This window comes from Neolamprologus multifasciatus, chromosome 3, assembly GCF_963576455.1.
Source record: "Neolamprologus multifasciatus chromosome 3, fNeoMul1.2, whole genome shotgun sequence".
In the NCBI taxonomy this organism is placed as follows: domain Eukaryota; kingdom Metazoa; phylum Chordata; class Actinopteri; order Cichliformes; family Cichlidae; genus Neolamprologus; species Neolamprologus multifasciatus.
Genome location: NC_140441.1, coordinates 22,425,476 through 22,451,189, shown reverse-complemented (window position 1 = coordinate 22,451,189; position 25,714 = coordinate 22,425,476). Strand labels below are relative to the sequence as shown.

General features: G+C 39.1%; 2 protein-coding genes across 2 annotated transcripts; both read left to right on the top strand.

Annotated features, from left to right (window-relative positions):
* The first annotated feature begins 3,775 nt into the window (after positions 1-3,775).
* On the top strand, positions 3,776-9,289 carry LOC146522018 (thialysine N-epsilon-acetyltransferase-like). The gene is made up of 6 exons (XM_085150187.1): positions 3,776-4,562; positions 4,789-4,840; positions 7,072-7,155; positions 7,643-7,744; positions 7,836-7,876; positions 8,053-9,289. The coding sequence occupies exons 1-6, from the start codon at positions 4,500-4,502 to the stop codon at positions 8,218-8,220; spliced, it is 510 nt and encodes a 169-aa protein (XP_085006313.1). The 5' UTR covers positions 3,776-4,499; the 3' UTR covers positions 8,221-9,289.
* Positions 9,290-12,234: 2,945 nt separating this feature from the next.
* LOC146522017 (diamine acetyltransferase 1-like) lies at positions 12,235-24,034 on the top strand. The gene is made up of 5 exons (XM_085147621.1): positions 12,235-12,355; positions 15,826-15,903; positions 21,503-21,586; positions 23,314-23,415; positions 23,504-24,034. The coding sequence occupies exons 1-5, from the start codon at positions 12,235-12,237 to the stop codon at positions 23,521-23,523; spliced, it is 405 nt and encodes a 134-aa protein (XP_085003747.1). The 3' UTR covers positions 23,524-24,034.
* Positions 24,035-25,714: the final 1,680 nt, after the last annotated feature.

The following is a 25,714-nucleotide window of genomic DNA, read 5'->3' as shown; positions in this document are numbered from 1 at the left end:
CCAGACAACAAAGTAAAGCTAGTTTTCGGCTACGAGCCCGTCACAGAACCCACCGTATTAGCCAGAGGTCCCTTTACTACGGTTCGGAGCCGCGGACCTTCAGTAACAATAATAAATCACAGCAATAGTACATTCATGTAGTTGTAAACAGCATGATAATATATTAAGTAATCCAAAGTATTCAGAATACGTTACTCTCATTGAGTAACGTAACAGAATACGTTACAGAATACATTTTGGGGCATGTATTCTGTAATCTGTAATGGAATACATTTTAAAAGTAACCTTCCCAACACTGGTTTTGTATGACTTCTTATGTTCCTGTTAATAAAGACCTGCCTTTGAGTTCATCCCCGTGTGTCTAGAGCCGTGCATTTGGGTCCTCTCTTGCCTTCACACAGCCGCTGCATGACATGGACACAGGTTTAATTCATACAGTAAATGATTCAAGTCAGCACAATGAAGATGTCCTTGGCTTACTGAAAGTTACAAAACATCTCCGTCAAACAATTCCCTCACTGGTAGACTGAAAGGCAAACTCATTAACTGTACTTGTTTACCTAAATCTAACGGTGTGTTCACACCGAAGAGTCAAACTGTGGTTGTTTACCATGTATTTATATTCACTAAGTTAAGAACAGGTTGTTTGCTCATCCAGTTTCTCTAAATTATAATAAGCTCCGGATTCCTTGGAACTGTGAATACAGTCACTACCTTTGGTCTGTGTCCGTGTCACAGCTTGTTCATGACATGTTTGAGGACACTGAGATAGTGGTGATGTGTGTGATAGGAGTGACAGGTGGGTTTGAATGTGAGGATGGGATCAAATCAGGGATCAGCTCTGACCACCTTCTTTTGATAGTGATGGTGTAAAGGTTGTTGATGGATGACTCCACTTTGGATTCAAATAAGGCAGCATGCTGCAAAATACTGGATTAGCTTAAAAGAAAAAAAACAAACATTTTTGATGACATGAAAGTCTAAAAAACTGACTTTTGTGATTTGTCTTGCAATTCCAGTATGGAGGTCTCAAAATGCACATGCTAAAGAAAAGAAGATTTCACTCTTGGGGACCTCATATATAAAGAATATGTGCAAATTTTTTCAGATGATTTAAAAGAGCCACAACAGGAGTCATTTGATAGGAGTCACTGAGGCTATTCCCAGGAATAAAAAAATCATCTCAGTGTACATGATTTTAGGCAATGTACAATTTTGCTAGCTTTGGATTAGGAAGAGGAAATGATGGCAGGCAAGCTTTGGTATCTTTTGGGGACAGCTGGTTTTTAGTTTATGCCATGTTGTCAGTCAGTTCACAGTTAATTAGTGGATAAAAGTCAGTGGATAAAAATCGTGTTCATGTGGCATCAGCTCTCACAGGGATTCTGGGAAATCAGAAAGCAGATGCGTTAGCAGGGAACTCTATCAGTAAAGAAAAAACTGGCAAAGACAGAGTAGTACATGTGACAGGGGGCGGTAATGCAATGGAGACGGATGCCAACTGCTTTTAAATCCCAAAGAAGAAGAAGTTGAAGGAAATGCGGCTGTCCAGCTCTGCGATCACGACCTCATCACTAGTGATGGGATTTCCGGCTCTTTTGGCTCCGAACCGGCTCTTCAGGTTGCTTTGTTGCTTTAATTAATTTATTATTAACAATAATATAAAATTATGCACAAAAGGAATTACTAATGTACGAAAAAAGTGGTTTTATTTATATATGTTTATATATAAATATATGCGGTGGCCCCTAGAGACAAAACACGTACAAACTCCAAAACACATTTCTAGCATGAACTGAACTTCCAAAACAGAGCTACCTAGATCACTTAAATTACACAATTGAAAGCATGAAAGCATATGTGTATTGTTTATGTTTTTATACACAAGCATTCATATATAGTCAAATAATTTAAAAAAATGTTCATTTACACGTTATTACCACACACTTCTGTGCTTCTGTGTTTTTACGTGTTTTAACGTGTTTTGGAGTTTGTGCGTGCTTCAGAGTTCGTACGTGATTTGAAGTTTGTATGTGCTTTGTCTGTAGGGGCCACCGTAAATATACTTATATTTATTCACTCCACATAACATGTAATAAATAAATCATATAATACAAAAATCAATATTCACATTTCAACTTTTAACTATTTAAATTTTCAGCTTTTTCCTTTGACAAATTTAAAGTGAAACAACACAAAACATTGCAAACCACAACACAATTACAGTTTTTTCTGAATGCTTAAACCCTAACTGTGATTCTTATAGCACAATGTCTAAAACTATTAATACTCATAGCAAAACCACTCACTGAGTTTGCAAAACTAAAAGCACAAACACTGCTTTGCACTCAATTTGCCATTTTGTAACACACACTTTGCAAACCTGTAGCTACAATCCACTGCACAGCACTCTTTTTGCAGAACTGTAAACACAACTCACTGCTTTACACTCAATTTCCAAATGATCAACGCACTCCTAGCAAAACTATACACATTTAAGTCCATTATTTACACTATTTTGCCAACTGTCTGACACACTGTCACATGTGAAAACTTTTTTAGATAATTAGTTAACTTTGCAATCAGCCCTAGCACTATAATACAGGTAAGCTCTGTGTGTGGAGTACAATGGAGGGAGCAGGAAGAGTGAGAAGTAGAGGAGGCCGAGGAAGAGGACGTGGAGGTGAAGAAGTAGGATGAAGAGGACGACAAGGACAAGGAGGAGCAGGAGGAGGACGAGGAGGGGGGAGAGGAAGGGTAAGAAGAGTAAGAAATAGAATTGCTGATGACATCAGAGCTACAATAGTGGACCATGTAATCAACCGTGGAGTGACCCTGAGGGAAGCTGGCCAACGGGTCCAGCCTAACTCGAGCCGCTACACTGTAGCAAGCATCATAAGGACATTTTGAAATGAGAATCGGTTAGTACAGTCACTTTGCACTAAGATTTGTAGCACTGCCATATGCCAATGAGAAACACAACAATACCATAGATGTAAAAATACTGAAATTGTTACTTTACAGAATTGCTAGATGACCAGATGCTGGGGCAGAGGAAGCATGTTCACTGCAGACCAAGAAACCCATATAGTCAATATGGCGATTGCAAATAATCCTATACTTGGAAATAAACACTTGTGTTTGTTTTGATGTGAGGGAATAAACACCAGTACTTGAAGTTTGGATCCCTCTATGCTTACGGATCTATGACAAAAGTATGAGCTCAGACTGACATAGCCTACCTTGTGCACAGAGAAAGCCAGATGTGTTTTTTATTCATACCATCAGTGTGTAGTTGGTGCATTGTGTGCTTATTAATGTGATGGCTTGTGTTAACTATTGGATACACAAATACCATTTTTACAAAAGTGTGGAGAGTTAAGCAAGGGTTATTCGCTTTTACAAGAAAACTACAATGTTTTGCTGATTGGGTGAAGAGTTTTCTTATTTGTGTGTAGAGTTTTGCAAAAATAGCCAATAGTTACAAAAACTGTGCTCAAGCCATCAGAAAAAACTGTAAATATAAATTATAATATGAAAACAAAAAGAAGATGCATATTCTCTGTCATATGGACCTGCATGAATAAACTTTCTGAATCCTTTATCATCTGCAACTGAAAATAGTTGTGGATGATTACTATAACTTTCTAATGTGACGTTGTTGTCCCTGGCTCTCTTTCTCTGTCTCTCCCCCCTGTTCTGTTCCTGTGCTACTGAGTGTAACTACCGCCCCTCCCCCCTCTGCCCAGCGTAAAGCACAAGGCTCGCATGCAGTGTTGCCAACTCTTCAGTAAGGAAAATCGCTATTGGTTGTCCTAAAAGTCGCTAAATGACGTCATCGCCTAATTTACATAATTGGTCATGCTAATGTAATTGTAATCTATGTTGTTGGAGAGAGAAATAACATCGTGGAAGAGACATAAAGTGAGTAAAAAACGTCCTAAATGCATTTAGAGTTTATTTAGAACTACAAATTAAATTTATTTTAGCAATAATTGTTTTTTGTAATGTCACAATTCCAACCCTGCTCCTTTACCCGGGCTTGGACTGGCAAAAGTGACCAGAAATAGGCACTCTGGTGGAGTTACTTTGTGTGTGTGTGTTTATTAGTAGTTTTAAACCTTGTGATCCACAAAACAGCATAAGAGTAAAAGAAGAACTGACTGTGTTACAGCACCCGCTGCTTGTTGAGAGTAAAAGCAATACACGCTTTCACGTCTTTTTTTAGCGACTTTTTTTAGAAAAAAAGTCGCTAAGGGGTCTGAAAACTCGCTAAATATAGCGACAAAGTCTCTAAGTTGGCAACACTGCTCGCATGCGGAGTGAAGCGGAAAAAAAGTGAGAGAGGGAGGCTGAGAGAAAAAAAAACGGCTCGCGATAAGGAGCCGGCTCGCGTCGTTCACGTGAAAGACCCGGCTTTAAGAGACATTTCGTTCGCGACCGACCCATCACTACTGTCCAGCTCTGCGATCACGACCTCATCACCCCATCAACTCAGCATGGACTTCTCAATCCGTGCAGCCAACCTGGACGACTGCAAGGACATCGCGCGCATGATCATGGTGAGCGGAAACGTGCGCGCGCAGTCCAGCTGTGTGTGTAAGACATATAGTGACATGTATCGACCCGCAGGCTGACATCCGTCAACCTCTCTGCTGCTGCTGTCATTATTACATGGTTCAGATGCAATGTGCTCGCTTTGCTCTTTAGTTTCAGTGCAAACAGGCTAATAAATGTTAGAGAGCTCATTATGAACGATGAGCTCATGCTGTGTTTGTTTTTCTCCAGGAGCTGGCAGAATATGAGAAAGTGTCAGACCACGTGAAAGTCACCCAGAAAGGTAGTGTATGTAGTCATGTCTCAAGTTCTCTGCCTTGAATTTCAGGGTATTTTTTTTTTATAATATTCATAAAAAGATTAAATCCAAGGTGATAGTTTTGGAGGTGCACAGTTTATTCTTGACTTTGGGAAAATGAGATCTTATAAAATCTTGTCAGTGAAACACAGAAACTAAATTTTAATGTCTGCAGCTAAGACATGTACACATTCAACTGACATTTTTTTAAATGCAGATGCACTGTAAAATCTAATTAGTTCACAGAACTCAAAAAAATGAGGAAACTCGTTGCCTCACAAAAATTGAGTAAAGCTTAGTTAAAAATGACTAAATTAGGACAACCAGACTACCCTTTCTGGGTCACAAAATAACCTTTTAAGATATGTTCAGGCGAGAATGTAGCTGTGTAATGCTCAAATATCTACTTAATTTATCAAAATATCACATATTTGCAAAAATGCTTCCAAGTTTTCGGAGAGCTCTGTTATTCACCAGCGCGATAGCTGACCGGGAGGTCAAGGCTCGATAGAGTCCGGGAGCACAGCTAACTCCTGGCTTATTGTTTTCAACCCCCTGCGATCTTTTGCTACTCAGGTTAAACATGATATATATAATTAGTTAGTTAGTTAGTTAGTTAGTTATGGCTATGGATTGAAAATACCCCCCACACCCCACCTTATCTCACTTTTTTTTTTATTTCAAACAATCAACAGAAAATTTCACATATTTTTATGTAAGGTTTTTAAGGCTGTGGTGTTAATTTTTAAGTAACATGAGCCCAGCGGCAGCAGCAACACTAGGCTAACACTAACTAGCTAGCTAGATTATAAACCTGGTGCTAAACTAAGAGAAGCCACAAAATCAGTTTGAATAAGAGTAAACATTTACTCACCAAGTCAGTGTATCAGGTAAAGATTCACAGCAATGAAAACAATAATATCCTGAGCTGACGCTTTTCCAGGTTTGCTCAACATATTCCATAACAAATGCTGGCACCATGAACATGCGGACTGATCCGAGAGGGAGGAGGACGGTAGTGGCGGGGCATTTTCAAAACACATCTTTCATCCTGCACTGAGAAGCAAAACTTCCAGCTTACTTAGTTTTTCTAAGTTAAGACAACTCAAATAAATTGAGTTTATCAGCGTTTTTGCATAAAATGCACTGGTAACTTATTAAAATCTAGTTCTAATAACAAATTGATAAAAACTGAGTTCAGCCTATTTTTAATTAAACACAATATTACATTTTACAGTGTGCAACTACTTCTGTCCATGACTGGCAGTGCTTGATAAAAGATAAAAGACGAAAGTGTTGCTAATCAGAAACTTTCCAGATTGTGTTGAATGGTTGATCAAATTCTGGTGGCACATTTCTGCATTCATAATTTCAGCATTTTGACAGGATATCCAACACCACACTGGCTGAAAGGCAGCTCTGAAACATGACAGAGCCTGTACCGTGTTTTACAGATGGCTGTAGACACTGTTGTACCTCTCTGCTGACCTCCTCTATAGAGTCACGTGCATCTTGTAGCAATGTGGGCTTCAACCACAGCTTGAGTTTCTGGCAGGAACTGAAGTGGGAATGCACGTCCAGATAAAACACACTTCTAACCAAAAAGTATCTGGATCAAATATAGTTTGGTGTTTATGGTAAATGGACTGGTTCTTATATAACTTTTATACTCTTATGAGCACTCAAAGCACTTTATACAACTTGTGCATTCACCCATACACACAAGCACATTTTTATTTAGTGCTTCCTAACTAACATTCACACACATGAATGCATTGGAGAGCAATTTGGGGTTAGTATCTTGCCCAAGGATATTTGGCATGCAGACTAGGGGAAGCCAGTGATCGAACCATCAACCTTCCAATGACTACATGACCTGCTCTACCGCCTGAGCTACAGCTACCCCAAATTTAGTTTAGTTATATTTGTGTAAGCTAAGTAGATTTTATCACACCATAATAAAGTATTTGTCTGTGAGCCATTTGTTTCTACCACCAGGTAACAGGTTTTCCCAGAAAGCTTCATTCTAAAATTTGAAAAAAAAAAGTTGAAAACCATTGCACTGTATTTTCCAACAAAAGGTCAAGAACTGGTTTTAAAGCTCTCTCTTTGCTAAGATTACATTTTGATTAAAAAAAAAGTCTCAAACTGTTAAATGTAAACTGAATTTCCCCTTGTGAAAACACCGTGTAACAGTATCGATAATTTCTTTTCAGACTTGGAGCAGGATGGCTTTTCCAAGAACCCGTTCTTTCATGGGATCATCGCTGAGGTGCCAGAACAGCACAAAACCAAAGAAGGTGATTGTGTTACGCCCAGTTTTCACACACACTGTTGCGATCTACTGTCTAACAGCTGTAACAAACTTAGAACTGATGGTTGAGTGTTTAAAAAAACATATGAAGCCATATGTGACAAAACCCTTAAAGTAAGTGAAAACAACCGACCGAGTGGGCGAGCAGGAGAAACAAAAAAAACAGGGCAGATTTTTAACAAAAGGTTAAAAATGTGAGGTTTTATTTATAAAGTTTGCTGCACATTAACTGTGAGCAGCACCAACATTTATATCATTTTTTTCACTGATGTAAAGGAAATGATACATATTTATGTGTTTACAGTGTAAAGTAAAGCATTATGCTGTTAATAATCACTGTGATAAATGTTCAGAGTCATTCACTCAGTTGGAAGGAACGACAAAACAAATATACAAATTTTATGAATACAGACACGGTTTAGCTTCTTCTAAATGTCGACTGTTTTTACCAGTAGATATTTTTCTTCTTTCAGGGCACACGGAAATCGGCTATGCACTTTACTTCTATGCTTACAGCTCCTGGTCAGGCAGAGCCATTTATATGGAGGACCTGTATGTGATGCCTGAGTTCAGAGGTACAGTACAGCCTCTGAGAAGATGTCACATCATCACTGTGACCCTATATTTGCAGGAAATCTCAAGTAATGCACATGATCTGTCTTTCAGGGAAAGGTGTTGGTAAAGCACTAATGAGCAAGGTGGCACAGGTGAGTGAAACATGTGAATAATGGAGAAGATAAACCTTGAAGCTGTTTTTATTTTCAATATTTGCACGAAAACATACTAGCCAGTGTCCCAGAGGCAGCATACAGAAGAAGCCTCCATGCGTCATTTCAGCTCAGCAGTCATTCCTGTCTTCCTTCTTGTTTTTGCTCTCCTGTAGCTGGCTCTGGCTGCTGGTTGCCACCAGCTCAACTTCACCGTCCTGAACTGGAACAAACCATCGATGGACTTTTACCTCAGCCAGGGCTGCTTTGATGTTACTGCTACCATGGGCTACCACTGCATGCGCTGCGAGAGGGAGGCGCTGAAGCACCTGGCTCAACTTTAACCCATCCATCATGACCTTGTGACCTTTGCAGCCATGAGGTCAGCCCGCGCACTGCAGGAATGGAGCACCACTCAGTGGCCTCTTTGCAAAACCTAACAACTTGAAGCGCCTACCTCAGCGTTACAAGGATAACTGTCTGAAGGTCTGTGCATATAAGCTAAGAGTGCAGCACGCCTTTTAAAACGAATACAGTTCAGATATGTGTTTATTTTATAAATGGCATTAAATTGGTTTTCTAATTTAGTTGCAGTTATATTTTTGCAGTTACATGTAATTTACAAGCAGTGGATGTTCCAGTGTGTAACATCATAAAATAAAGCGAATTGTATACATTTCTCCTGAGGATGTTTTTTGTATTAAGTTACCAATAAGACACATAATTCAGATACTGTCTTCCACATTTAGCAGCTGTCAGAAATAAAAAAAAGAAATGAAGTACAAGTACTTCACTACTGCTTTACTTCTCACTAGTTTTTACTTTCATGCTTTGCATTGTAACACAAAATCTCAACTTTCCACTCTATAGTTTCAAAACAAGCTGTCAAAATGTTGAGATTACAGTTGCCATTTCAAGTCAAACAACTGCCAAGGCTGCTTAATCCTCTTCAAAATGCTTAGTTTAGATGAGTTAGTGAAACAACTTGATCAGCTGTCTTATTCTGTCTACAACATTCATCCTCTTTACTGCACAAGTGTGTGACGATTAATATCCCTGCATCTGTCCATTGGCAATAAGGAGAGATCACTGAAACATTATTTATTGAGACAGAGAAATTAATGTATGATGACCCATCATGGCAGACAGAATCTGAGCGGTGATAGAATTTAGGACAGGACCCCTTTGAGTCTACATGATGGTGGTGATGAAGATGGAGAGTGAGGCTTGGCTCTAACTGAGGTGTCTGTGAGGTGGTTTGTGAGGAAAGTACCAAGGTGGAAAGCAGAATGTACATTAGCAATAAAACAACGCAATTAGGTTTTCAAAACATAAATATATATACAGAAAATATGGAAACAAGCAGAGGTTTGAAGGGTAATAAAGACAGTAAAAAATCTTTATTGGAGAAAATACTGTGAATTACTGGGTCACGGGCGTAGATTTGGTTTTGGCATTGGTGGGGACGGATGATTCAACCACTGAACCCTGCCCTGTTTCTTATTTTTGTCCTTTTTGTCTTTGGTTCTTGATAAAAAAGGAGAAATATACTTGCCTACATAAGCTATTCTGCATGCTTTTAAACCATTTAAAATTACAAGTCATAGTTTTATATGTGAATTATATAATGTTAAATTAGTATTAAACAAATGACTGACTAAAGTATTTTAGGCTTTAGTTTACTTCAGCCATAATCCATATAAATCAGGTATCATGCTAAAATAAAAATAGTTTCAAATACAGTCATGACAATAAAAGAATATGACTTTAAGGACTTAACAACATTACCTCAGTTATAGTACACCAACATTTCTTATACATTAGCACTAAGGAAACACTCAGTGACCTGCTGGTTTTTGTCCATAAAACTACTCATCTAAGATTACCAGTACAAGTGAAAGATCTCTCGGCAAAATTATGCAACATTTTAGGCACTACTGCCCCGATCAAGTCAGTGAGCTGGGATGTTTTATTCTAAACATGAACTACTGTTACAGCAACAGACATGGACTACATGTCCCACACAACAACTCAACGTCCACTATGTGAAGGAGCCAAACACATGCCTTCTCCTCTCGTTAACTGAGATAAACTGCTGGCATATTGGTTTTCCATCTATACTGTCCAGTCTCTCCTGGTGGACATACAGCAGCATTGTTTAATCTCATTTGAGTCATTGTTAACCTTAGCCATGTTTTTAGTCTTCTGAGAGCACTGAAGCTTCTTTTGGCCTCAGTACATGCGTTTTATCCTCAGATTACAATTATTATTATGTGCTTGATGTGCCTCATGTTTGGCCCTGGCTCTTCCCCTCTGACTGCACTAGGACATATTGCCACCTGATAAAATAACACATTGATTCGTGCCATATAAAAAGTGAGACATGTCAATTCAGATTCTTTGTCAAACATACACTAATGAATCAATTTACATCAGCAGCCTAACAATTGTCATGATAATAAATACTAGTTAATCTATAGCACCAAATCATCAGTCAGTCACCTGTGACCTCACCTCTTCACCTCTGTCCGAGCTACAACATGGCAGAGCTGCCTCTGTCACCTGATGAATAACAGTGAGACATTCCACATACATGCAGTCACACATGTGCTTCAAATACAGTCATGAACCAACAAGTCATCATCCAATTTCACCTGTGATCTTGTAACACCATTACTCTCTGAGCTTTGTGTTGGTTCTTCTGTCACCTGACAAATAGGACAAACATGACAATAAGAACAAAATGAGTAGCTGCTTCAGTGTTTCTGTCAATTTGTGCAGATCTTGACTCATCAGTAATGTTTGTAGGGTGAGTGCATTTTTAAAACAATTTGTGCAAACTGCACTACAAGGTGGAATATTTGCAAAATCATGACTACCTCATAATATATTGTCTCAAAAATTAACCCTATGAATATGTCAGTACCATTAGGATGAAATTATTGTGTCACCAACATTGAACGTTAGACATATAATTTTAACAGCCTCTGTAAACTAATATCCTGGCTTGCTCGAGGCTGCCGTTTTCTCTGACAGTTTCAATCAAAATTAGAAATGCTACTCTGAGACTGAGAGAACTGATAGTGCTGCATGTTGTGCAGTTAGTTTCCAAAACACGTTATTCGTGGTTACATACAATTTTGGACTGATGTGGGCCAAAGCCTAGCATAGCCTGTAACGTTATTGTGACGGACACATTATATGAGTGAACTTGGCTTTAAGTGACTGACAGGTTTCTTTGAAAAATACTTTCTTATATCCAGGTTCTGTCTCTTTGCTGCCGTCCTCTTCTCCTCCTCGCAGCTCAGGCTTGCCGCTGCTAAAACTAAACAGAGCTCCCTGAAAGGCACAGCCAATCACATTGGCCATATTTGTCACATGACGTAGGACTCCAGTAGAGGACGTAATTTAACTCTTTCTGCTCCGCTGGGTGAATGAGACGCTGACAGATCGTTTTTCCGTACTATCGGGTTTGTTTTTCTTTACTCGAAGAGATCAAATTATTGGTGAGGACAATTCAATAATCGCAGGATATTGGTGGGGACATGTCCCTGCCGTCCATGCCAAATCTACGCCCCTGTACTGGGTAAAAATACACCATTAGACAGGGTTCAGTGTACAATTAAATTAAAGTCTGGTAATTCAAAAGATTATTACTTCCCAGCAATAATAGATAATGATAAAAATTAGATAAATAAATCTGAATTATTAGCAAAATCATTTGCAAAGGTGGATAGTACAGACAACCTTTATGACAAAGAAAAAAGAGGATGGGAAACAACATTAAAGAGAAATATCAAAATACTTCATGATTAAGAAAATAATGAGGATGTAATTCATGTAAATTTTTCTTTTTTGAATTAAACAAGGCATTAAAGAAATCTGGAAAAAAACATCCATGGTACAGATCAAATCAGTTATTGCATGCTTAAATAATCTGAGTGATGCAAGTTAGGAAATATTGATAGAGTATATAACAAGATGTGGGAAGAAGGAGAACTACCAAAGAAATGGAAAGAATAATTAACAAATGTGCAACAGGTTATTGTGATTATTGCACAGAAATGGAGCACATATATATGCTATATTCTTATAGAACAAGAATAATTTAAGGATAAGGGAATTATTTCTCAATGTTTATAGTTTTTGTTATTTTTAAACTTGTGAAAGAATATAATGGTGGTACTGTAGTTTCTGATCCATACGCCACTCTAGAAGGTGGCGGTAATACACCTAAAAGTTTAATTTAAAAAAAAACAGAAGAAGAAGCGCGTCAAAATTTGTACACAGGGCCACTCGAACGATAGTTTCCATTATTGGAAACTTAAAGTACAAGGTGTGGAAGAAGCGTCGCGAAAATGACGTTCACGGTTACGGTGATAAGGGTGAACGGATTGAGATTTGAGCTTGAAGTGGAGAGCAATGATACTGTTGAGAGTTTAAAGCTTCGAATAAAGGAGAAAGACGGAACTCCCCCCGGTAGGCCTGAAATCGCTGTTAATACACTGCATGATTGTGACTAAAACGGTCATTCAACAGTTACAGATTACTGCCTTACACATAGTGTTAGAAAAACTGCTATCCACCAGGTGTTACATGATTTTTTTTTTATGCAAAAGCACCCTGCTTTCACACAGTCTGCTCTAATCAGTTTGCACGGTTCAGTAGGTTTACGTGGTGCGTTTAGTTGCAAGCTCAGCAATCTACCCCAGTGTTGAAGAAGGACAGGTCGTTGAGATATATTTATATTTCGGATTTTCAGGAATTACATATGCAAGTTTTTATTAACAAACTTCATATTCTTGATCATTCTTGAGCTGAGATATTATACTTAAGTCACATCCATTATATATAACTTTGAATATAATTATCAACAGACCCCACAATATTCTCATTTAACATGTGGCAGTGCTTTAGGGATCATTTGCAACTTCTTTAGGTGAAATCAGTAGAGACTAAAGTCATTGCATTTTCTTTTTCCTTATAAATCCTCAGTATTCATCAGATATCCTGAGCTGAATCAGCTCAGGATATCTGATAGAAAAAAAAGATCTTCCAGGAATGGTGATGGAGTTTTCCAGAGATCTGATTGGTCACCATGCCAGGGTTTTGCTGTGATCTAACCATTCACAGCAAAACCCTGGTATGGTAACCATGGTTACCATGGCAATCTGAGAAGCGACTGAGCTTTATAGCATTGAAAGTTACGTGGATAAGATGAAATCCTGCTTCGTAGTACGGGCCTCTGGGCGAACACCAAATATAACTTTTCCTTAATCTTTATGCAAGGTGTAAAAAAAAAACAAACAAAAAAAAAAACATACACAGGTCACATAATTGCAAGTAGATGTTTTTTGTTTGTTTTTTTTATGTTTTTTTTTTGTTTGTTTGGGGATTTTTTTTACAAATTGTAAATGAAAAAGTATTTTCAGTTTGTAGAATTTATTAGCCTTTCTTGACGGTTGGTGCCTGATTTTAACTTTTAGTTTATGTCTGTTTCAGATCAACAGAGAATTATTTGTCAAGGCAGGGAGCTGAACAATGGTCACTGTCTCAGTGACTATAATATCCGACACGGGTCCACTGTAGATGTATTTCTAAGACTGAGAGGAGGAGGGCTACCTGAGAAAGGTGATAAAACCCGGAGCAGGGAAGAGCTGTCTAACTTTTAAGTAATTTTAACAACACAGCAGAACAACATCTCAGTGACCCCAAGGCCCAGGTTGCTCAAGCGCCACCGAGGAGTAATTTTAGCATGACAAGGAATCCTCAACCAAAAGCACAGAAGAAGTCCTCCAAGGAGTCTGTGAGGAAACGTCTGCTCAGTGGTGACGGGAGAAAAGTTTTTAAGACGGAGACCTGAGAGAATGTGTTGTACTCATCCCCCTGCACTGAAGATGACAACACAAAATCCAATTTCTACAGTTTTTGTTTTGATACTATATTATGAATTGTAGTTTATATAAATAAGCAGTTGCCATGCTACTTTTAAACCAGTTCAGCTAGGCGGATAGCACACAGTGTGATGAGCCAGAGACATTTTCAGCATTGGCAGCAGTAAAACTTTAAACTCTTTAAATTCTTGAAACAAGTTCATCCTCCTCACCACGTAAAGAACTGTTTCATTTGCACTCTGCTGGTAAATAAAGTAGGTGAGTTAAGTCCTTTGGCTACATAAAGTTACAAAAATTTAAAATATATATATATATCACCTCTAGTCAGGAGATGTCAGCACTTGTTATCATGGTAGAGTGGCTCAATGTTTGGTGGTCAAAGTCCATGTCCATGAAACAAACCCGTTTCACTAAAATCACTGTTAAACTAAAATTATATTTTATTTTTTATATAATGATGCTTCTTTACCTAAACTTGTGTGTCAAACTTTGGTTGTTTGTTTGTTTTTTTTTTTAAAAAAAAGAGAGATCTTTGACTGATTATTATTTTGACTTTAAAAAAGAGATAAAAATTACCACCGTACAGCTGTGTACTGTGTATTTGTATTAACTGATATAACAGGTTATTTGCTTGACCAGTTTCTCTGAATTATAATGACCTCTGGATCACCTGGAACTGTGACAGCAGTCACTACCTTTGGTCTCCAGTTCCTTAGAGTGAAAGGAGTTAATAACAAGCTGGACTTTGGGCTGCCAGTCTTGACTGGACTGTCAAAATTTGGATGGATACCAAAGAATCAACGAAATTTCAAACATTTGTTTGTGGATGAGTTAAACAGATGTGTATTAAGCTAACAAAAACAAGGCAACACATCAGATGAATATTGACCAGCACACATCAGTGAATTTATTCTGTTTGACTTATATTTGAAGCTACATTTCCTCCTGGATCTTTTGATTTGTTTTTGTATTCAACATACATCTGACATTTCAAATACACTTCTTTCTCTTCTGGAGTCAGAGAGGAAACAAATTATATTCATATCCGTAATAAAAAACACTGAAGCCTGGTTAATATAACTCTTCATCAAGACCACTTTGACTTCTGAGATTACAGTTATCTTAATATAGCACATTTATTATTTAGCACTTTATAGTTTGTTTTTTTCAACAGATGCAGAGTGGGACATTCATTCAACAGTTTGTTCTAATGAACCTGCAGATTTACCCTTTTTATTATTTTCAAAAGTCTTCGATCATATGTAAAATGGAAATAAAAAGAAAATGCATTGTTGAAAAAATCGATGAAAACGTGTAATGTTTAGAAGCTTAATTAGATTTATTATTTTAAAAAAAACTTTCAGAAAGAAAACCAGAGTGGAATATAATATTTGATTTTCCGAAAAAATGAGAATGTACAGCTGAATGAACTGACCTTATTTTGTGTTCCAGGTTTACTCTCAGCAGTGAGATATTCTTTATCAGGTTCAGTATGTATTCATTTTCCATAGCACAAAGCCCCAAGTGAATGCCCTTTGTTAAAATATCCCTTTATAATTCTGATCTGCTCTTTCATTCTTTCAAAGTCAGTTTAAAATTCACTCGGGGTCACTGCTGAGAGTAGTATGGAAGTAGGTTATATAAAGCGTTCTGATGATGCATTTGCTTTATCAGTCATGGCACACTTCTCTCTGTCTGGTCCTGTATTTGCATGGTGTTGGATCAATATCAGATTTTGCCTACATGAGTGTATCCAGCTGCAGAGCAGGAGGAGCAGGGCAAAGTGGTTCCAGGACATGTCTGCTGTTTGTTGAAACTGAAGTAACACACTGGACTCAGAGGAGCAAAGCAAACTGAAGTATCAATAATTTCACGGCCAAAGCTCGTCTGCTTCTCACAGTCCGTCCTCTATAAGACTGGAACCAAACCTCATCACATCCACTTGACATGGACTTCTCCCTCCGCGCTTCAAACAGGTTAATAAACTGCCTGTAAATAATGTTTTTACTGTCGGCTGAGGAACAGTGATGTTAGCATGTCCTGATGCATGTCCAGCTGATGCTATTTATGATTTTCTCCAGGAACTGGCAGAGTATGAAAACCTGGCAGAGCATGTGAAAGTGACCCAGAAAGGTAGTGTATGTAGTGATGTCTCAAGTTTTTGCCTTAACTGTAAATGTATTATTTTATACTCTTCATAAAAATATTAAATCCAAGGTGATATCCCAAAAGAGGTTCAGAGCCAAGTTACTGTAGGTTTTTTTTTTTTTTTTTTTTTTTTTATATACAGTATTTCTTTCAATTTTGACTTTTTGTTTTTAATCCAGTTTAGTTTCCAGGGTGGATTTTTATATTTCACTTTAATTTTTAAAAAATGTTTAGTTTTTGTTGATTATTTATTATTTTCAGTCTTAGTTTTATTCTTTTTCTAATTGTATCGAGAACATATGCCAAAGGCCAGATTTAGGAAAATAATTACAGCAAAATAGGAAAATAATTATAATAAAAAGACAACATCATTTTAAAAGCAGTTTGCTCACAGTCTCATAGACACGCAGAGAATCAAGAAACACTTACATCAAAGCCACATCAGGCTAGTACCAAACAAGCATATAACAAAACTAAGAAACATTACTTCTCTCCTCTTTGAAAATAGTACATGTATTCTGAACCAACCACATTTACACTTTTCATCGTCTGCATAGCTGCCCTCGCTTCCTCTTTACACTTCTTATTTCACCAGCAGTCCCCCACCCGTCCTCCACTCTCTCATTTTCTTCATTCATCATTTCCTCAAACTGTTCCTTCCATCTTCCCAACACACTCTCTTCCAACCTTCTTTTCTAGCCTCTTTCAACACTTTCTTGCACTTCTTCATTCCACCACCAAGTATCCTTGGCCTCTTTCTTCTGTCCAAAACACCTGTTTACAAACACTCTGTAATGTTTGACCTTAATGAGATCGGTCGGTGGCGCTGTCACTTGGTGTTCGCTCGCTCGCTCTGTGGTATAGTATCGCTTCCTGTTCCTGCTTAAACACAGTGGTGTTTCTGAGTAGCTTATTTGCTTAGCAGTTTAATTAACAACTTTTAAATACATTCTTTTTTCACAGTATAATCTTCACGTGCTTCATCCGAAGCACACTTTCTGTGTACTCACTACCTAATTTATAGTATTCACTCACTGTCTCTGTACTGTTTCGCTAGCTTAGCTCGTAGCCGACCCGTTAGCACCATGGCTACTTCACCTGTCCCTTCTGCACTTTCTTGCTCATTGTGTCAGATGTTTAGTTACTCCTCGGCCTCCTTTAGCAGTAATGATATCTGTAACAAATGTAGCATATTTGCAGCTCTGGAGGCCAGGATTACTGAATTGGAGACTCGGCTTTGCACCCTGCTCTCACCCTTAGCTAGCCAGGCCCCTGTAGCTGGTGCAGCCGAAGATAGCGTAGGCCCCGCTAGCTGTTCCCCGGCAGACCCCAAGCAGCTGGGGAAAGGCTGGGTAACGGTGAGAAGGAAGCGTAGTCCTAAACAGAAGCCCCAGGTACACCACCAACCCGTTCATGTGTCTAACCGTTTTTCCCCACTCGGTGACACACCCGCCGGGGGTCAAACTCTGGTAATTGGTGACTCTGTTCTCAGACATGTGAAGCTAGAGACACCGGCAACCATAGTCAATTGTCTTCCAGGGGCCAGAGCAGGCGACATTGAAGGAAATTTAAAACTGCTGGCTAAGGGTAAACGTAAATTCAATAAAATCATAATTCACGTCGGCAGTAATGACACCCGGTTACGCCAATCGGAGGTCACTAAAATCAATATTGAATCGGTGTGTAACTTTGCCAAAACAATGTCGGACTCTGTAGTTTTCTCTGGTCCCCTCCCCAATCAGACCAGGAGTGACATGTTTAGCCGCATGTTCTCCTTAAATTGCTGGCTGTCTGAGTGGTGTCCCAGAAACGATGTGGGCTTCATAGATAATTGGCAAACCTTCTGGAGGAAACCTGGTCTTGTTAGGAGAGATGGCATCCATCCCACTTTGGATGGAGCAGCTCTCATTTCTAGAAATATCGACAAATTTATTAAACCCCTCAAAACATGACTATCCAGAGTTGGGACCAGGAAGCAGAGTTGCAGTCTTACACGCCTCTCTGCAGCTTCTCTCCTCCTGCTACCCCCCCAAAAACCCATCTCCATAGAGACTGTGTCAGCTTCCAAAAAGACAAAAAACAAACTAAAAACCAGCAACAAACAACTTAAACAATCACAAAGAAAGAACAATACAGTATCCACATCTGAACCAAAGAGTAAAACAGTGAAATGTGGATTATTAAATATTAGGTCTCTCTCCTCCAAGTCTCTGTTAGTACATGACTTAATAATTGATCAACAAATTGATTTACTCTGCCTTACAGAAACCTGGTTGCAGCAGGATGATTATGTTAGTTTAAATGAATCAACACCCCCGAGTCATTCTAACTACCAGAAATCTCGAAGCACAGGTCGAGGGGGCGGTGTGGCAGCAATTTTTCACACCAGTCTATTAATTAATGAAAGACCAAGACAGACTTTTAATTCATTTGAAAGCCTGATGCTTAGCATAGTCCACCCCAGCTGTGAAACTCAGAAACCAGTCTTACTTGTTATCATCTATCGTCCACCTGGGCCTTACACAGAGTTTCTGTCTGATTTCTCAGACTTTATATCTAATTTAGTTCTGAGCTCAGATAAAATAATTATTGTGGGTGATTTTAACATCCATGTAGATGCTAAAAATGACAGCCTCAACATGGCATTTAATCTGTTGTTAGACTCAATTGGTTTCTCTCAAAATGTAAAAGAACCCACCCACCACTTTAATCACACTCTAGATCTTGTTTTAACATATGGCATAGAAACTGAACATTTAACAGTGTTTCCTAAAAACCCTCTCCTGTCTGATCATTTCTTGATAACATTTACATTTACAATAATTGATTACGCAGCAGTGGAGAGTGGACTTTATCAAAGTAGATGTCTTTCTGAAAGCGCTGTAACTAAGTTTAAGAATATAATCCAGCCACTGTTATCATCGTCAATGCCCTGTACCAACACAGAGCAGAGCAGCTATCTGAACGCTACCCCAACAGAGGTCGATTATCTTGTTAATAATTTCACCTCCTCACTACGTACGACTCTGGATACTGTAGCTCCAGTGAAAACTAAGGTCTCTAATCAGAAGTACCTGACCCCGTGGTATAATTCTCAAACACGTACCCTAAAGCAGATGACTCGTAATCTGGAGAGGAAATGGCGTGTCACAAATTTAGAGGATCATCATTTAGCCTGGAGAAATAGTTTGTTGCTTTATAAGAAAGCCCTCCGCAAAGCCAGAACAGCTTACTACTCATCACTGATTGAAGAAAATAAGAACAACCCCAGGTTTCTCTTCAGCACTGTAGCCAGGCTGACAAAAAGTCAGAGCTCTGTTGAGCCAACCATCCCTTTAACGTTAACTAGTGATGACTTCATGAACTTCTTCACAAATAAAATTTTTATCATTAGAGAAAAAATTACCAATAATCATCCCACAGATGTAATATTATCTACAGCTACTCTTAGTTCCATTGATGTTAAGTTAGACTCTTTTTTTCCAATCGATCTTTCTGAGTTAACTTCAATAATTACTTCCTCCAAACCATCAACGTGTCTTTTAGACCCCATTCCTACAAAACTGCTCAAAGAAGTCCTGCCATTGATTAATTCTTCGATCTTATATATGATCAACCTATCTCTAATAATCGGCTATGTACCACAGGCCTTCAAGGTGGCTGCAGTTAAACCTTTACTCAAAAAGCCATCTCTAGACCCAGCAGTCTTAGCTAATTATAGGCCAATCTCCAACCTTCCTTTCATATCAAAAATCCTTGAAAGAGTAGTTGTCAAACAGCTAACAGATCATCTGCAGAGGAATGGTTTATTTGAAGAGTTTCAGTCAGGTTTCAGAGTTCATCACAGCACAGAAACAGCTTTATTGAAGGTTACAAATGATCTTCTTATGGCCTCTGACAGTGGACTCATCTCTGTGCTTGTCCTTCTTGACCTTAGTGCAGCATTCGATACTGTTGACCATAATATTCTATTAGAGCGATTAGAACATGCTGTAGGTATTACAGGTATTGCACTGCAGTGGTTTGTATCATATCTATCTAATAGACTCCAATTTGTGCATGTAAATGGAGAGTCCTCTTCACACACTGAGGTTAATTATGGAGTTCCACAGGGTTCGGTGCTAGGACCAATTCTGTTTACATTATACATGCTTCCCCTAGGCAGCATCATTAGAAGACATAGCATACATTTTCACTGCTATGCAGATGACACCCAGCTCTATCTGTCCATGAAGCCAGATAACACACACCAATTAGTTAAACTGCAGGAATGTCTTAAAGACATAAAGACTTGGATGGCCACTAACTTTCTGCTTCTTAACTCAGATAAAACTGAGGTCATTGTACTCGGCGCTGAAAAGCTTAGAAATATGGTATCTAACCAGATTCTTACTCTGGATGGCATTACCTTGGCCTCCAGTAACACTGTGAGGAACCTTGGAGTCATTTTTGACCAGGATATGTCCTTCAACGCACATATTAAACAAATATGTAAGACTGCGTTCTTCCATTTGCGCAACATCTCTAAAATTAGAAATATCCTGTCTCAGAGTGACGCTGAAAAACTAGTTCATGCATTTATTACTTCCAGGCTAGACTACTGCAATTCATTATTATCAGGATGTCCAAAAAACTCACTGAAAAGCCTTCAGTTAATCCAAAATGCTGCAGCAAGAGTACTGACAGGGACTAGAAGGAGAGAGCATATTTCTCCTGTTTTGGCTTCCCTTCATTGGCTTCCTGTTAAATCCAGAATTGAATTCAAAATCCTGCTCCTCACATACAAGGTCTTAAATAATCAGGCCCCATCTTATCTTAATGACCTTGTAGTACCATATCACCCTATTAGAGCACTTCGCTCCCGCTCTGCAGGCCTACTTGTTGTTCCTAGAGTATTTAAAAGTAGAATGGGAGGGAGAGCCTTCAGTTTTCAGGCCCCTCTTCTGTGGAACCAGCTTCCAGTTTGGATTCAGGAGACAGACACTATCTCTACTTTTAAGATTAGGCTTAAAACCTTCCTTTTTGCTAAAGCATATAGTTAGGGCTGGACCAGGTGACCCTGAATCCTCCCTTAGTTATGCTGCAATAGATGTAGGCTGCCGGGGGATTCCCATGATGCATTGAGTTTTTCCTTTCCAGTCACCTTTCTCACTCACTATGTATTAACAGACCTCTCTGTATTGAATCGTATCTGTTATTAATCTCTGTCTCTCTTCCACAGCATGTCTTTATCCTGTCTTCCTTCTCTCACCCCAACCGGTCGCAGCAGATGGCCGCCCCTCCCTGAGCCTGGTTCTGCCGGAGGTTTCTTCCTGTTAAAAGGGAGTTTTTCCTTCCCACTGTCGCCAAAGTGCTTGCTCATAGGGGGTCATATGATTGTTGGGCTTTTCTCTGTATCTATGAAGCGCCTTGAGGCGACATTTGTTGTGATTTGGCGCTATATAAATAAAATTGAATTGAATTGAATTGAATTGAATATTAGGAAAAAAATTATATTTGTCTATGGTAGCTGGGATAGGCTCCAGCCAAGGATAAGTGAAAGAGAATAGATGGATGGATGTTTATGTCTGTAATTTCTTTTCAGACTTGGAGCAAGATGGCTTTTCCAATAACCCGTTGTTTCATGGGATCATCGCTGAGGTGCCAGAACAGCTAAAAACCAAAGAAGGTAATCATGTTACATTCAGTTTTTACACACTGTTTTCACTACACTGATACTAACTATGCCTGTAGGTCTTAGAGTGAGCACAAAGTCTTTGTTGCTTGTCAGGGAAAGACAATAAGGAATATAGGAAACAGTCACCTTTCTCTTGTTTTTTATGCTCATGTTCTTGGAAGGAAATGTATTATTCTGTAAACCTTAATAAACCATTATAAAACCCAAACAGGGTACAAAAGTGTTGTAAGCCTTCTTTTCAGTTTTTTGCAAGTAAGTTTTATTGCCAAAGTACTTTCTATTGTACATTAGTCTACCTCCATAAACACTTCTTATTTGCTTACTTACTCTCTGCTGCCCAGCTGTGCTTTTCCCGCCCATGACACAGGTGTTTTTCCACACAGTCACTGCTGTCCACTATCTGCTGACTTCAAATATCAGAGTCTATACTGAGAAGTAGCTACTTATGTCCTGGACCTATTTAATGTTGTGCTCCGCTCTCATCAGCTGCTAGAAAAACTCAATAAATCCATGAACTGTCCAGAGCCAATCAGCAGAGAAGTTTGCAGCCAAATAGTTTTGGACTCAGAATCATCAGATTCATCAAGTCACTAGCAGGGGCGGATCTAGAGGGATGGCATGTGGCAGCCTGAAATTATCCACCCTTAGTGCCACGCTGGTTTTGCATATGACAGTGTTGTTGTCACGGTCGGACGGTCCTTCCGGACGACTCTGCTTGTGTGTATGTTTTCTGTGTGTGTTTGCTTCTCCCTCTCTCCCTCCCCGGTTCTCGGGGCTGTTTACGGAATTGTGCGCCGTGGGAGAGGCGTGTCCTGGCGACTGTCGTCATTGGGAGTCCCTCTTCGCTGTTGCCGGCCACCTGCAGCTGATTACCTGATCAGCCGTTGGTAATCATTCCTCCTGGCTAGAAAGAGGTATTTAACCTGGACTCGCGGCGACAGTCGACGTGGGATTATTACTCCGAACTGGTATAGTCCATGCCAGCAATGTGAGCTTGTTATTCGGCGAGCGTGTGGCTAACGGTGGATTTTCCTTCTTCCTCCAGGAGGGGCGAGCGGAGAAGCGAGTTGGGGAGCACACACACTAAGGGAGTTACAACACGGAACGCACTGGGAGCAAGGGACGAGCACGATTGGAAAATTGCACTTTTGAGTGAATTGTTGGACTTGCCTGTCTGTTTCACTGTAAATAAACGCACTGTGTTTCTGTGAAGAAGAACCGCGCCTGGGTCCCTCTTTTCCGTGACAGTTGTTTATTAAAATAAGACAGCATTAACACTTTGAGCCAGGCTACAGTTAACATTGAATATAAATTCTAAAACTGAATATATTGCATAGTGTCCCTGGGCACCAGCAACATGACTCCTGATGTTTTACTGCCTCCAAGGAACCAAAAACAAAAAGGAGAAGTAATAGTGGTTAAAATGACCTAACCAGCCTCACCACTGGGAAATGTGAGATTTCATTTATAAAGTTTGCTGCACATTAACTGTGAGCAGCACCACAACTCATATCACTTTTTTCACTGATGTAAAGGAATAGTTATGTGTTTACAGTGTAAAGTAAATCAGCACATTGTGTGTGAATCATTGTGCTAAATATTCAGAGTCATTAACTCAGTGGGAAGGAACGACAAAACAAATATACAAATTTCATGAATACTGAAACTGTTAACTGTAAACTGTAAGCTAGCTCAGACTGATATTTTTCTTCTTTCAGGGCACACAAAGGTCGGCTATGCTCTTTACTTCTATTCCTACAGCTCCTGGTCAGGCAGAGCCATTTATATGGAGGACCTGTATGTGATGCCTGAGTTCAGAGGTCAGTACAGCCTCTGAGAAGATGTCTCATCATCACTGTGTATCTGTATTTGCAGGAAATCAGGAAATGCACATGATCTGTCTTTCAGGGATGTTGGTAAAGCACTAAAGAGCAAGGTGGCACAGGTGAGTGAAAGATGTGAACACTGAGGATGATAAACCTTGAGGATTTTCCTGTTTTCAGTATTTGTGAGCAAAAAGTACTAAACAGTGTCTCAGAGGTAGCATACAGATTTAGTTTTGCCCTCCTGTAGCTGCGAGGGGGAGGCGCTGAAGCACCTGGCTCAACTTTAACCTATTCATCACGACCTTGTGACTTTTGCAGCCATGAGGTCAGCCCAAATACTGCAGGGATGGAGCACCACTCAGTGGCCTCTTTGCAAAACCTGACAACCTGAAGCCCCTACCACTACATAGGCTTTCTGAATGTCTGTGCACATAGGCTTATTGTGAAACATAACTTTAAAAAATGAATATAGTTCAGATATGTCTGTATACAGATAAATAGCATAATAGCATAGCATTGGTTTTCTAATTTAGTTGGAGTTACATTTTGGCTCTCAGGCAGTGGATGTTCCAGTCCTGAGAGGATTTTTACATTAAAGTATATAATGTCATAGAATAAAGCTAATTATATATAGCTTTATTCTATATATATATATATATATATATATATATATATATATATATATATATATACCTCCTAAGCATGTTTTTGCATTAAATTACAAAAAAGGCACATAATTCAGACAGTGTCTTTCAAATTTAGAAATTATGAACTGCAAATACTTCATTATTGTACATAAGTAGAATTTTCATTTGTCTGTACTTGAGTATTTTTCTAATAACATTTTTCTGCTACGTCCTACATTGTAACACAAATAACATAATATCTGTATCATTTATAGAGCTGTACTCAGGGGTTAAAGTGGACCAGAGCCATCCGGCACTGTATTTTTGGTGCAGATGTCTATAAGTTGCAGTTGCAGAACTTCAACCTGTAGCTGGTGCTATAAGTGAGCATAGAGAGAGTAATTTTTTTTGTTTGGTTAAGTTCAAATGCAGCTATGCAGCTCACATAGAAGCCCAAATTCTACTGAATAATCAAGGAAACTTTGCCTGATCTAAAGATTAGGTGCAGCAGATTTGTCTAAACCCATGCGTACACTAGAAAACTTCAACATTCTTCCAACTTCTCAGCAAAGACTTCTGGTGTATGATTAGGCTGATTTAGACTGTGCACTTCTATTTGAGCTACATGATGTATAATTTCTTCCTGTTGGCGCCACTGTACTTGGTTGTGTTTTCCGATAAGCACTCCATGGCTGGTGCCTGCGGAATCCGTGTTCGAGACCAGTTCGTTTCTGTCATAACTCAAACCTAGACAACCAGAATTAAAGTTCTATTTTGCACACAAGACTTTTCACAGGAAATAAAGAATGAAGATTAGGGCATATGAATAGCAAATTCGTAAAACAACTTTCTTTTTTTGGGTTTCTTCAACTCCACGGGTTTCTTTTTCCTAACAGGTTTCTCAGATCCACAACTGGAAATGTCTGCACAAAATAGACCTGTGCAAATCCAAAGCAATACAAAATTTTCTCACAAGGTCAAACTACAGAGCACAAGGAGCTAAACACTACCACAGCAAGTGAGAAAATCTGGTAGTGACAGAGGGTAATCTTCAACCTTAAGTACTGGGTGAGTGATTACTGAACGACCAAGTGTACAGTCAGGACAAATGCATGAGCCAGGAGAAGCTCACCCGTCTCTGAAACGTGACAATGAGTTGTAGTGTATCAAAATCTATGAAGAGAAGTGCTCTGTTATATTTCCCCAGTCCTGGACAGAACCAAGTTATCAACTTACAGAGGGCTGAATTGAAACCCACCACAAAAACCTGAGTGAAAAAATTTTTTTTTTTTGACTTCACAGCCCGTCTCTGACATCCCCCGTTACATGGAACCTGGCCTTCAGCTTGGAGATGCTACTAGGGGTCACACCAAATACTGCTGCAACTTGGTTTTGCAGAACACCAGCTTGAACTTGGACTAGGACGCACAGTCTCACAGGAGCTGCTAATCAGGTGTCTGATTGTCACCACCTGGGGTACCAGCAGTTCAAAACAAATCAATGTTTTTGTTCTTCTTTGCTTAATTTTTGGCCTCTAGTCAGGAGGTGTCAGTACTGGTTATCATGAGTAAGTGGCTCATTGTTTTAAAGTTATAAGTCTATATAAATTTTGTTACTGTTAGACTAAATTTCAAACTCATTAACTGAGCATACCTAAGTATTCAGTA

What these genes read in the sequence shown, in the direction of transcription:
- LOC146522018 (XM_085150187.1), top strand. Translation starts at nt 4,500, where the DNA reads ATGGACTTCTCAATCCGTGCAGCCAACCTGGACGACTGCAAGGACATC. An exon ending in CGTGAAAGTCACCCAGAAAG is followed by an intron (nt 4,841 to 7,071) that starts GTAGTGTATGTA and finishes ATTTCTTTTCAG; the next exon opens with ACTTGGAGCAGGATGGCTTT. An exon ending in ACAGCACAAAACCAAAGAAG is followed by an intron (nt 7,156 to 7,642) that starts GTGATTGTGTTA and finishes TTCTTCTTTCAG; the next exon opens with GGCACACGGAAATCGGCTAT.
- LOC146522017 (XM_085147621.1), top strand. Translation starts at nt 12,235, where the DNA reads ATGACGTTCACGGTTACGGTGATAAGGGTGAACGGATTGAGATTTGAG. An exon ending in GAAAGACGGAACTCCCCCCG is followed by an intron (nt 12,356 to 15,825) that starts GTAGGCCTGAAA and finishes ATGCATGTCCAG; the next exon opens with CTGATGCTATTTATGATTTT. An exon ending in TGTGATGCCTGAGTTCAGAG is followed by an intron (nt 23,416 to 23,503) that starts GTCAGTACAGCC and finishes TCTGTCTTTCAG; the next exon opens with GGATGTTGGTAAAGCACTAA.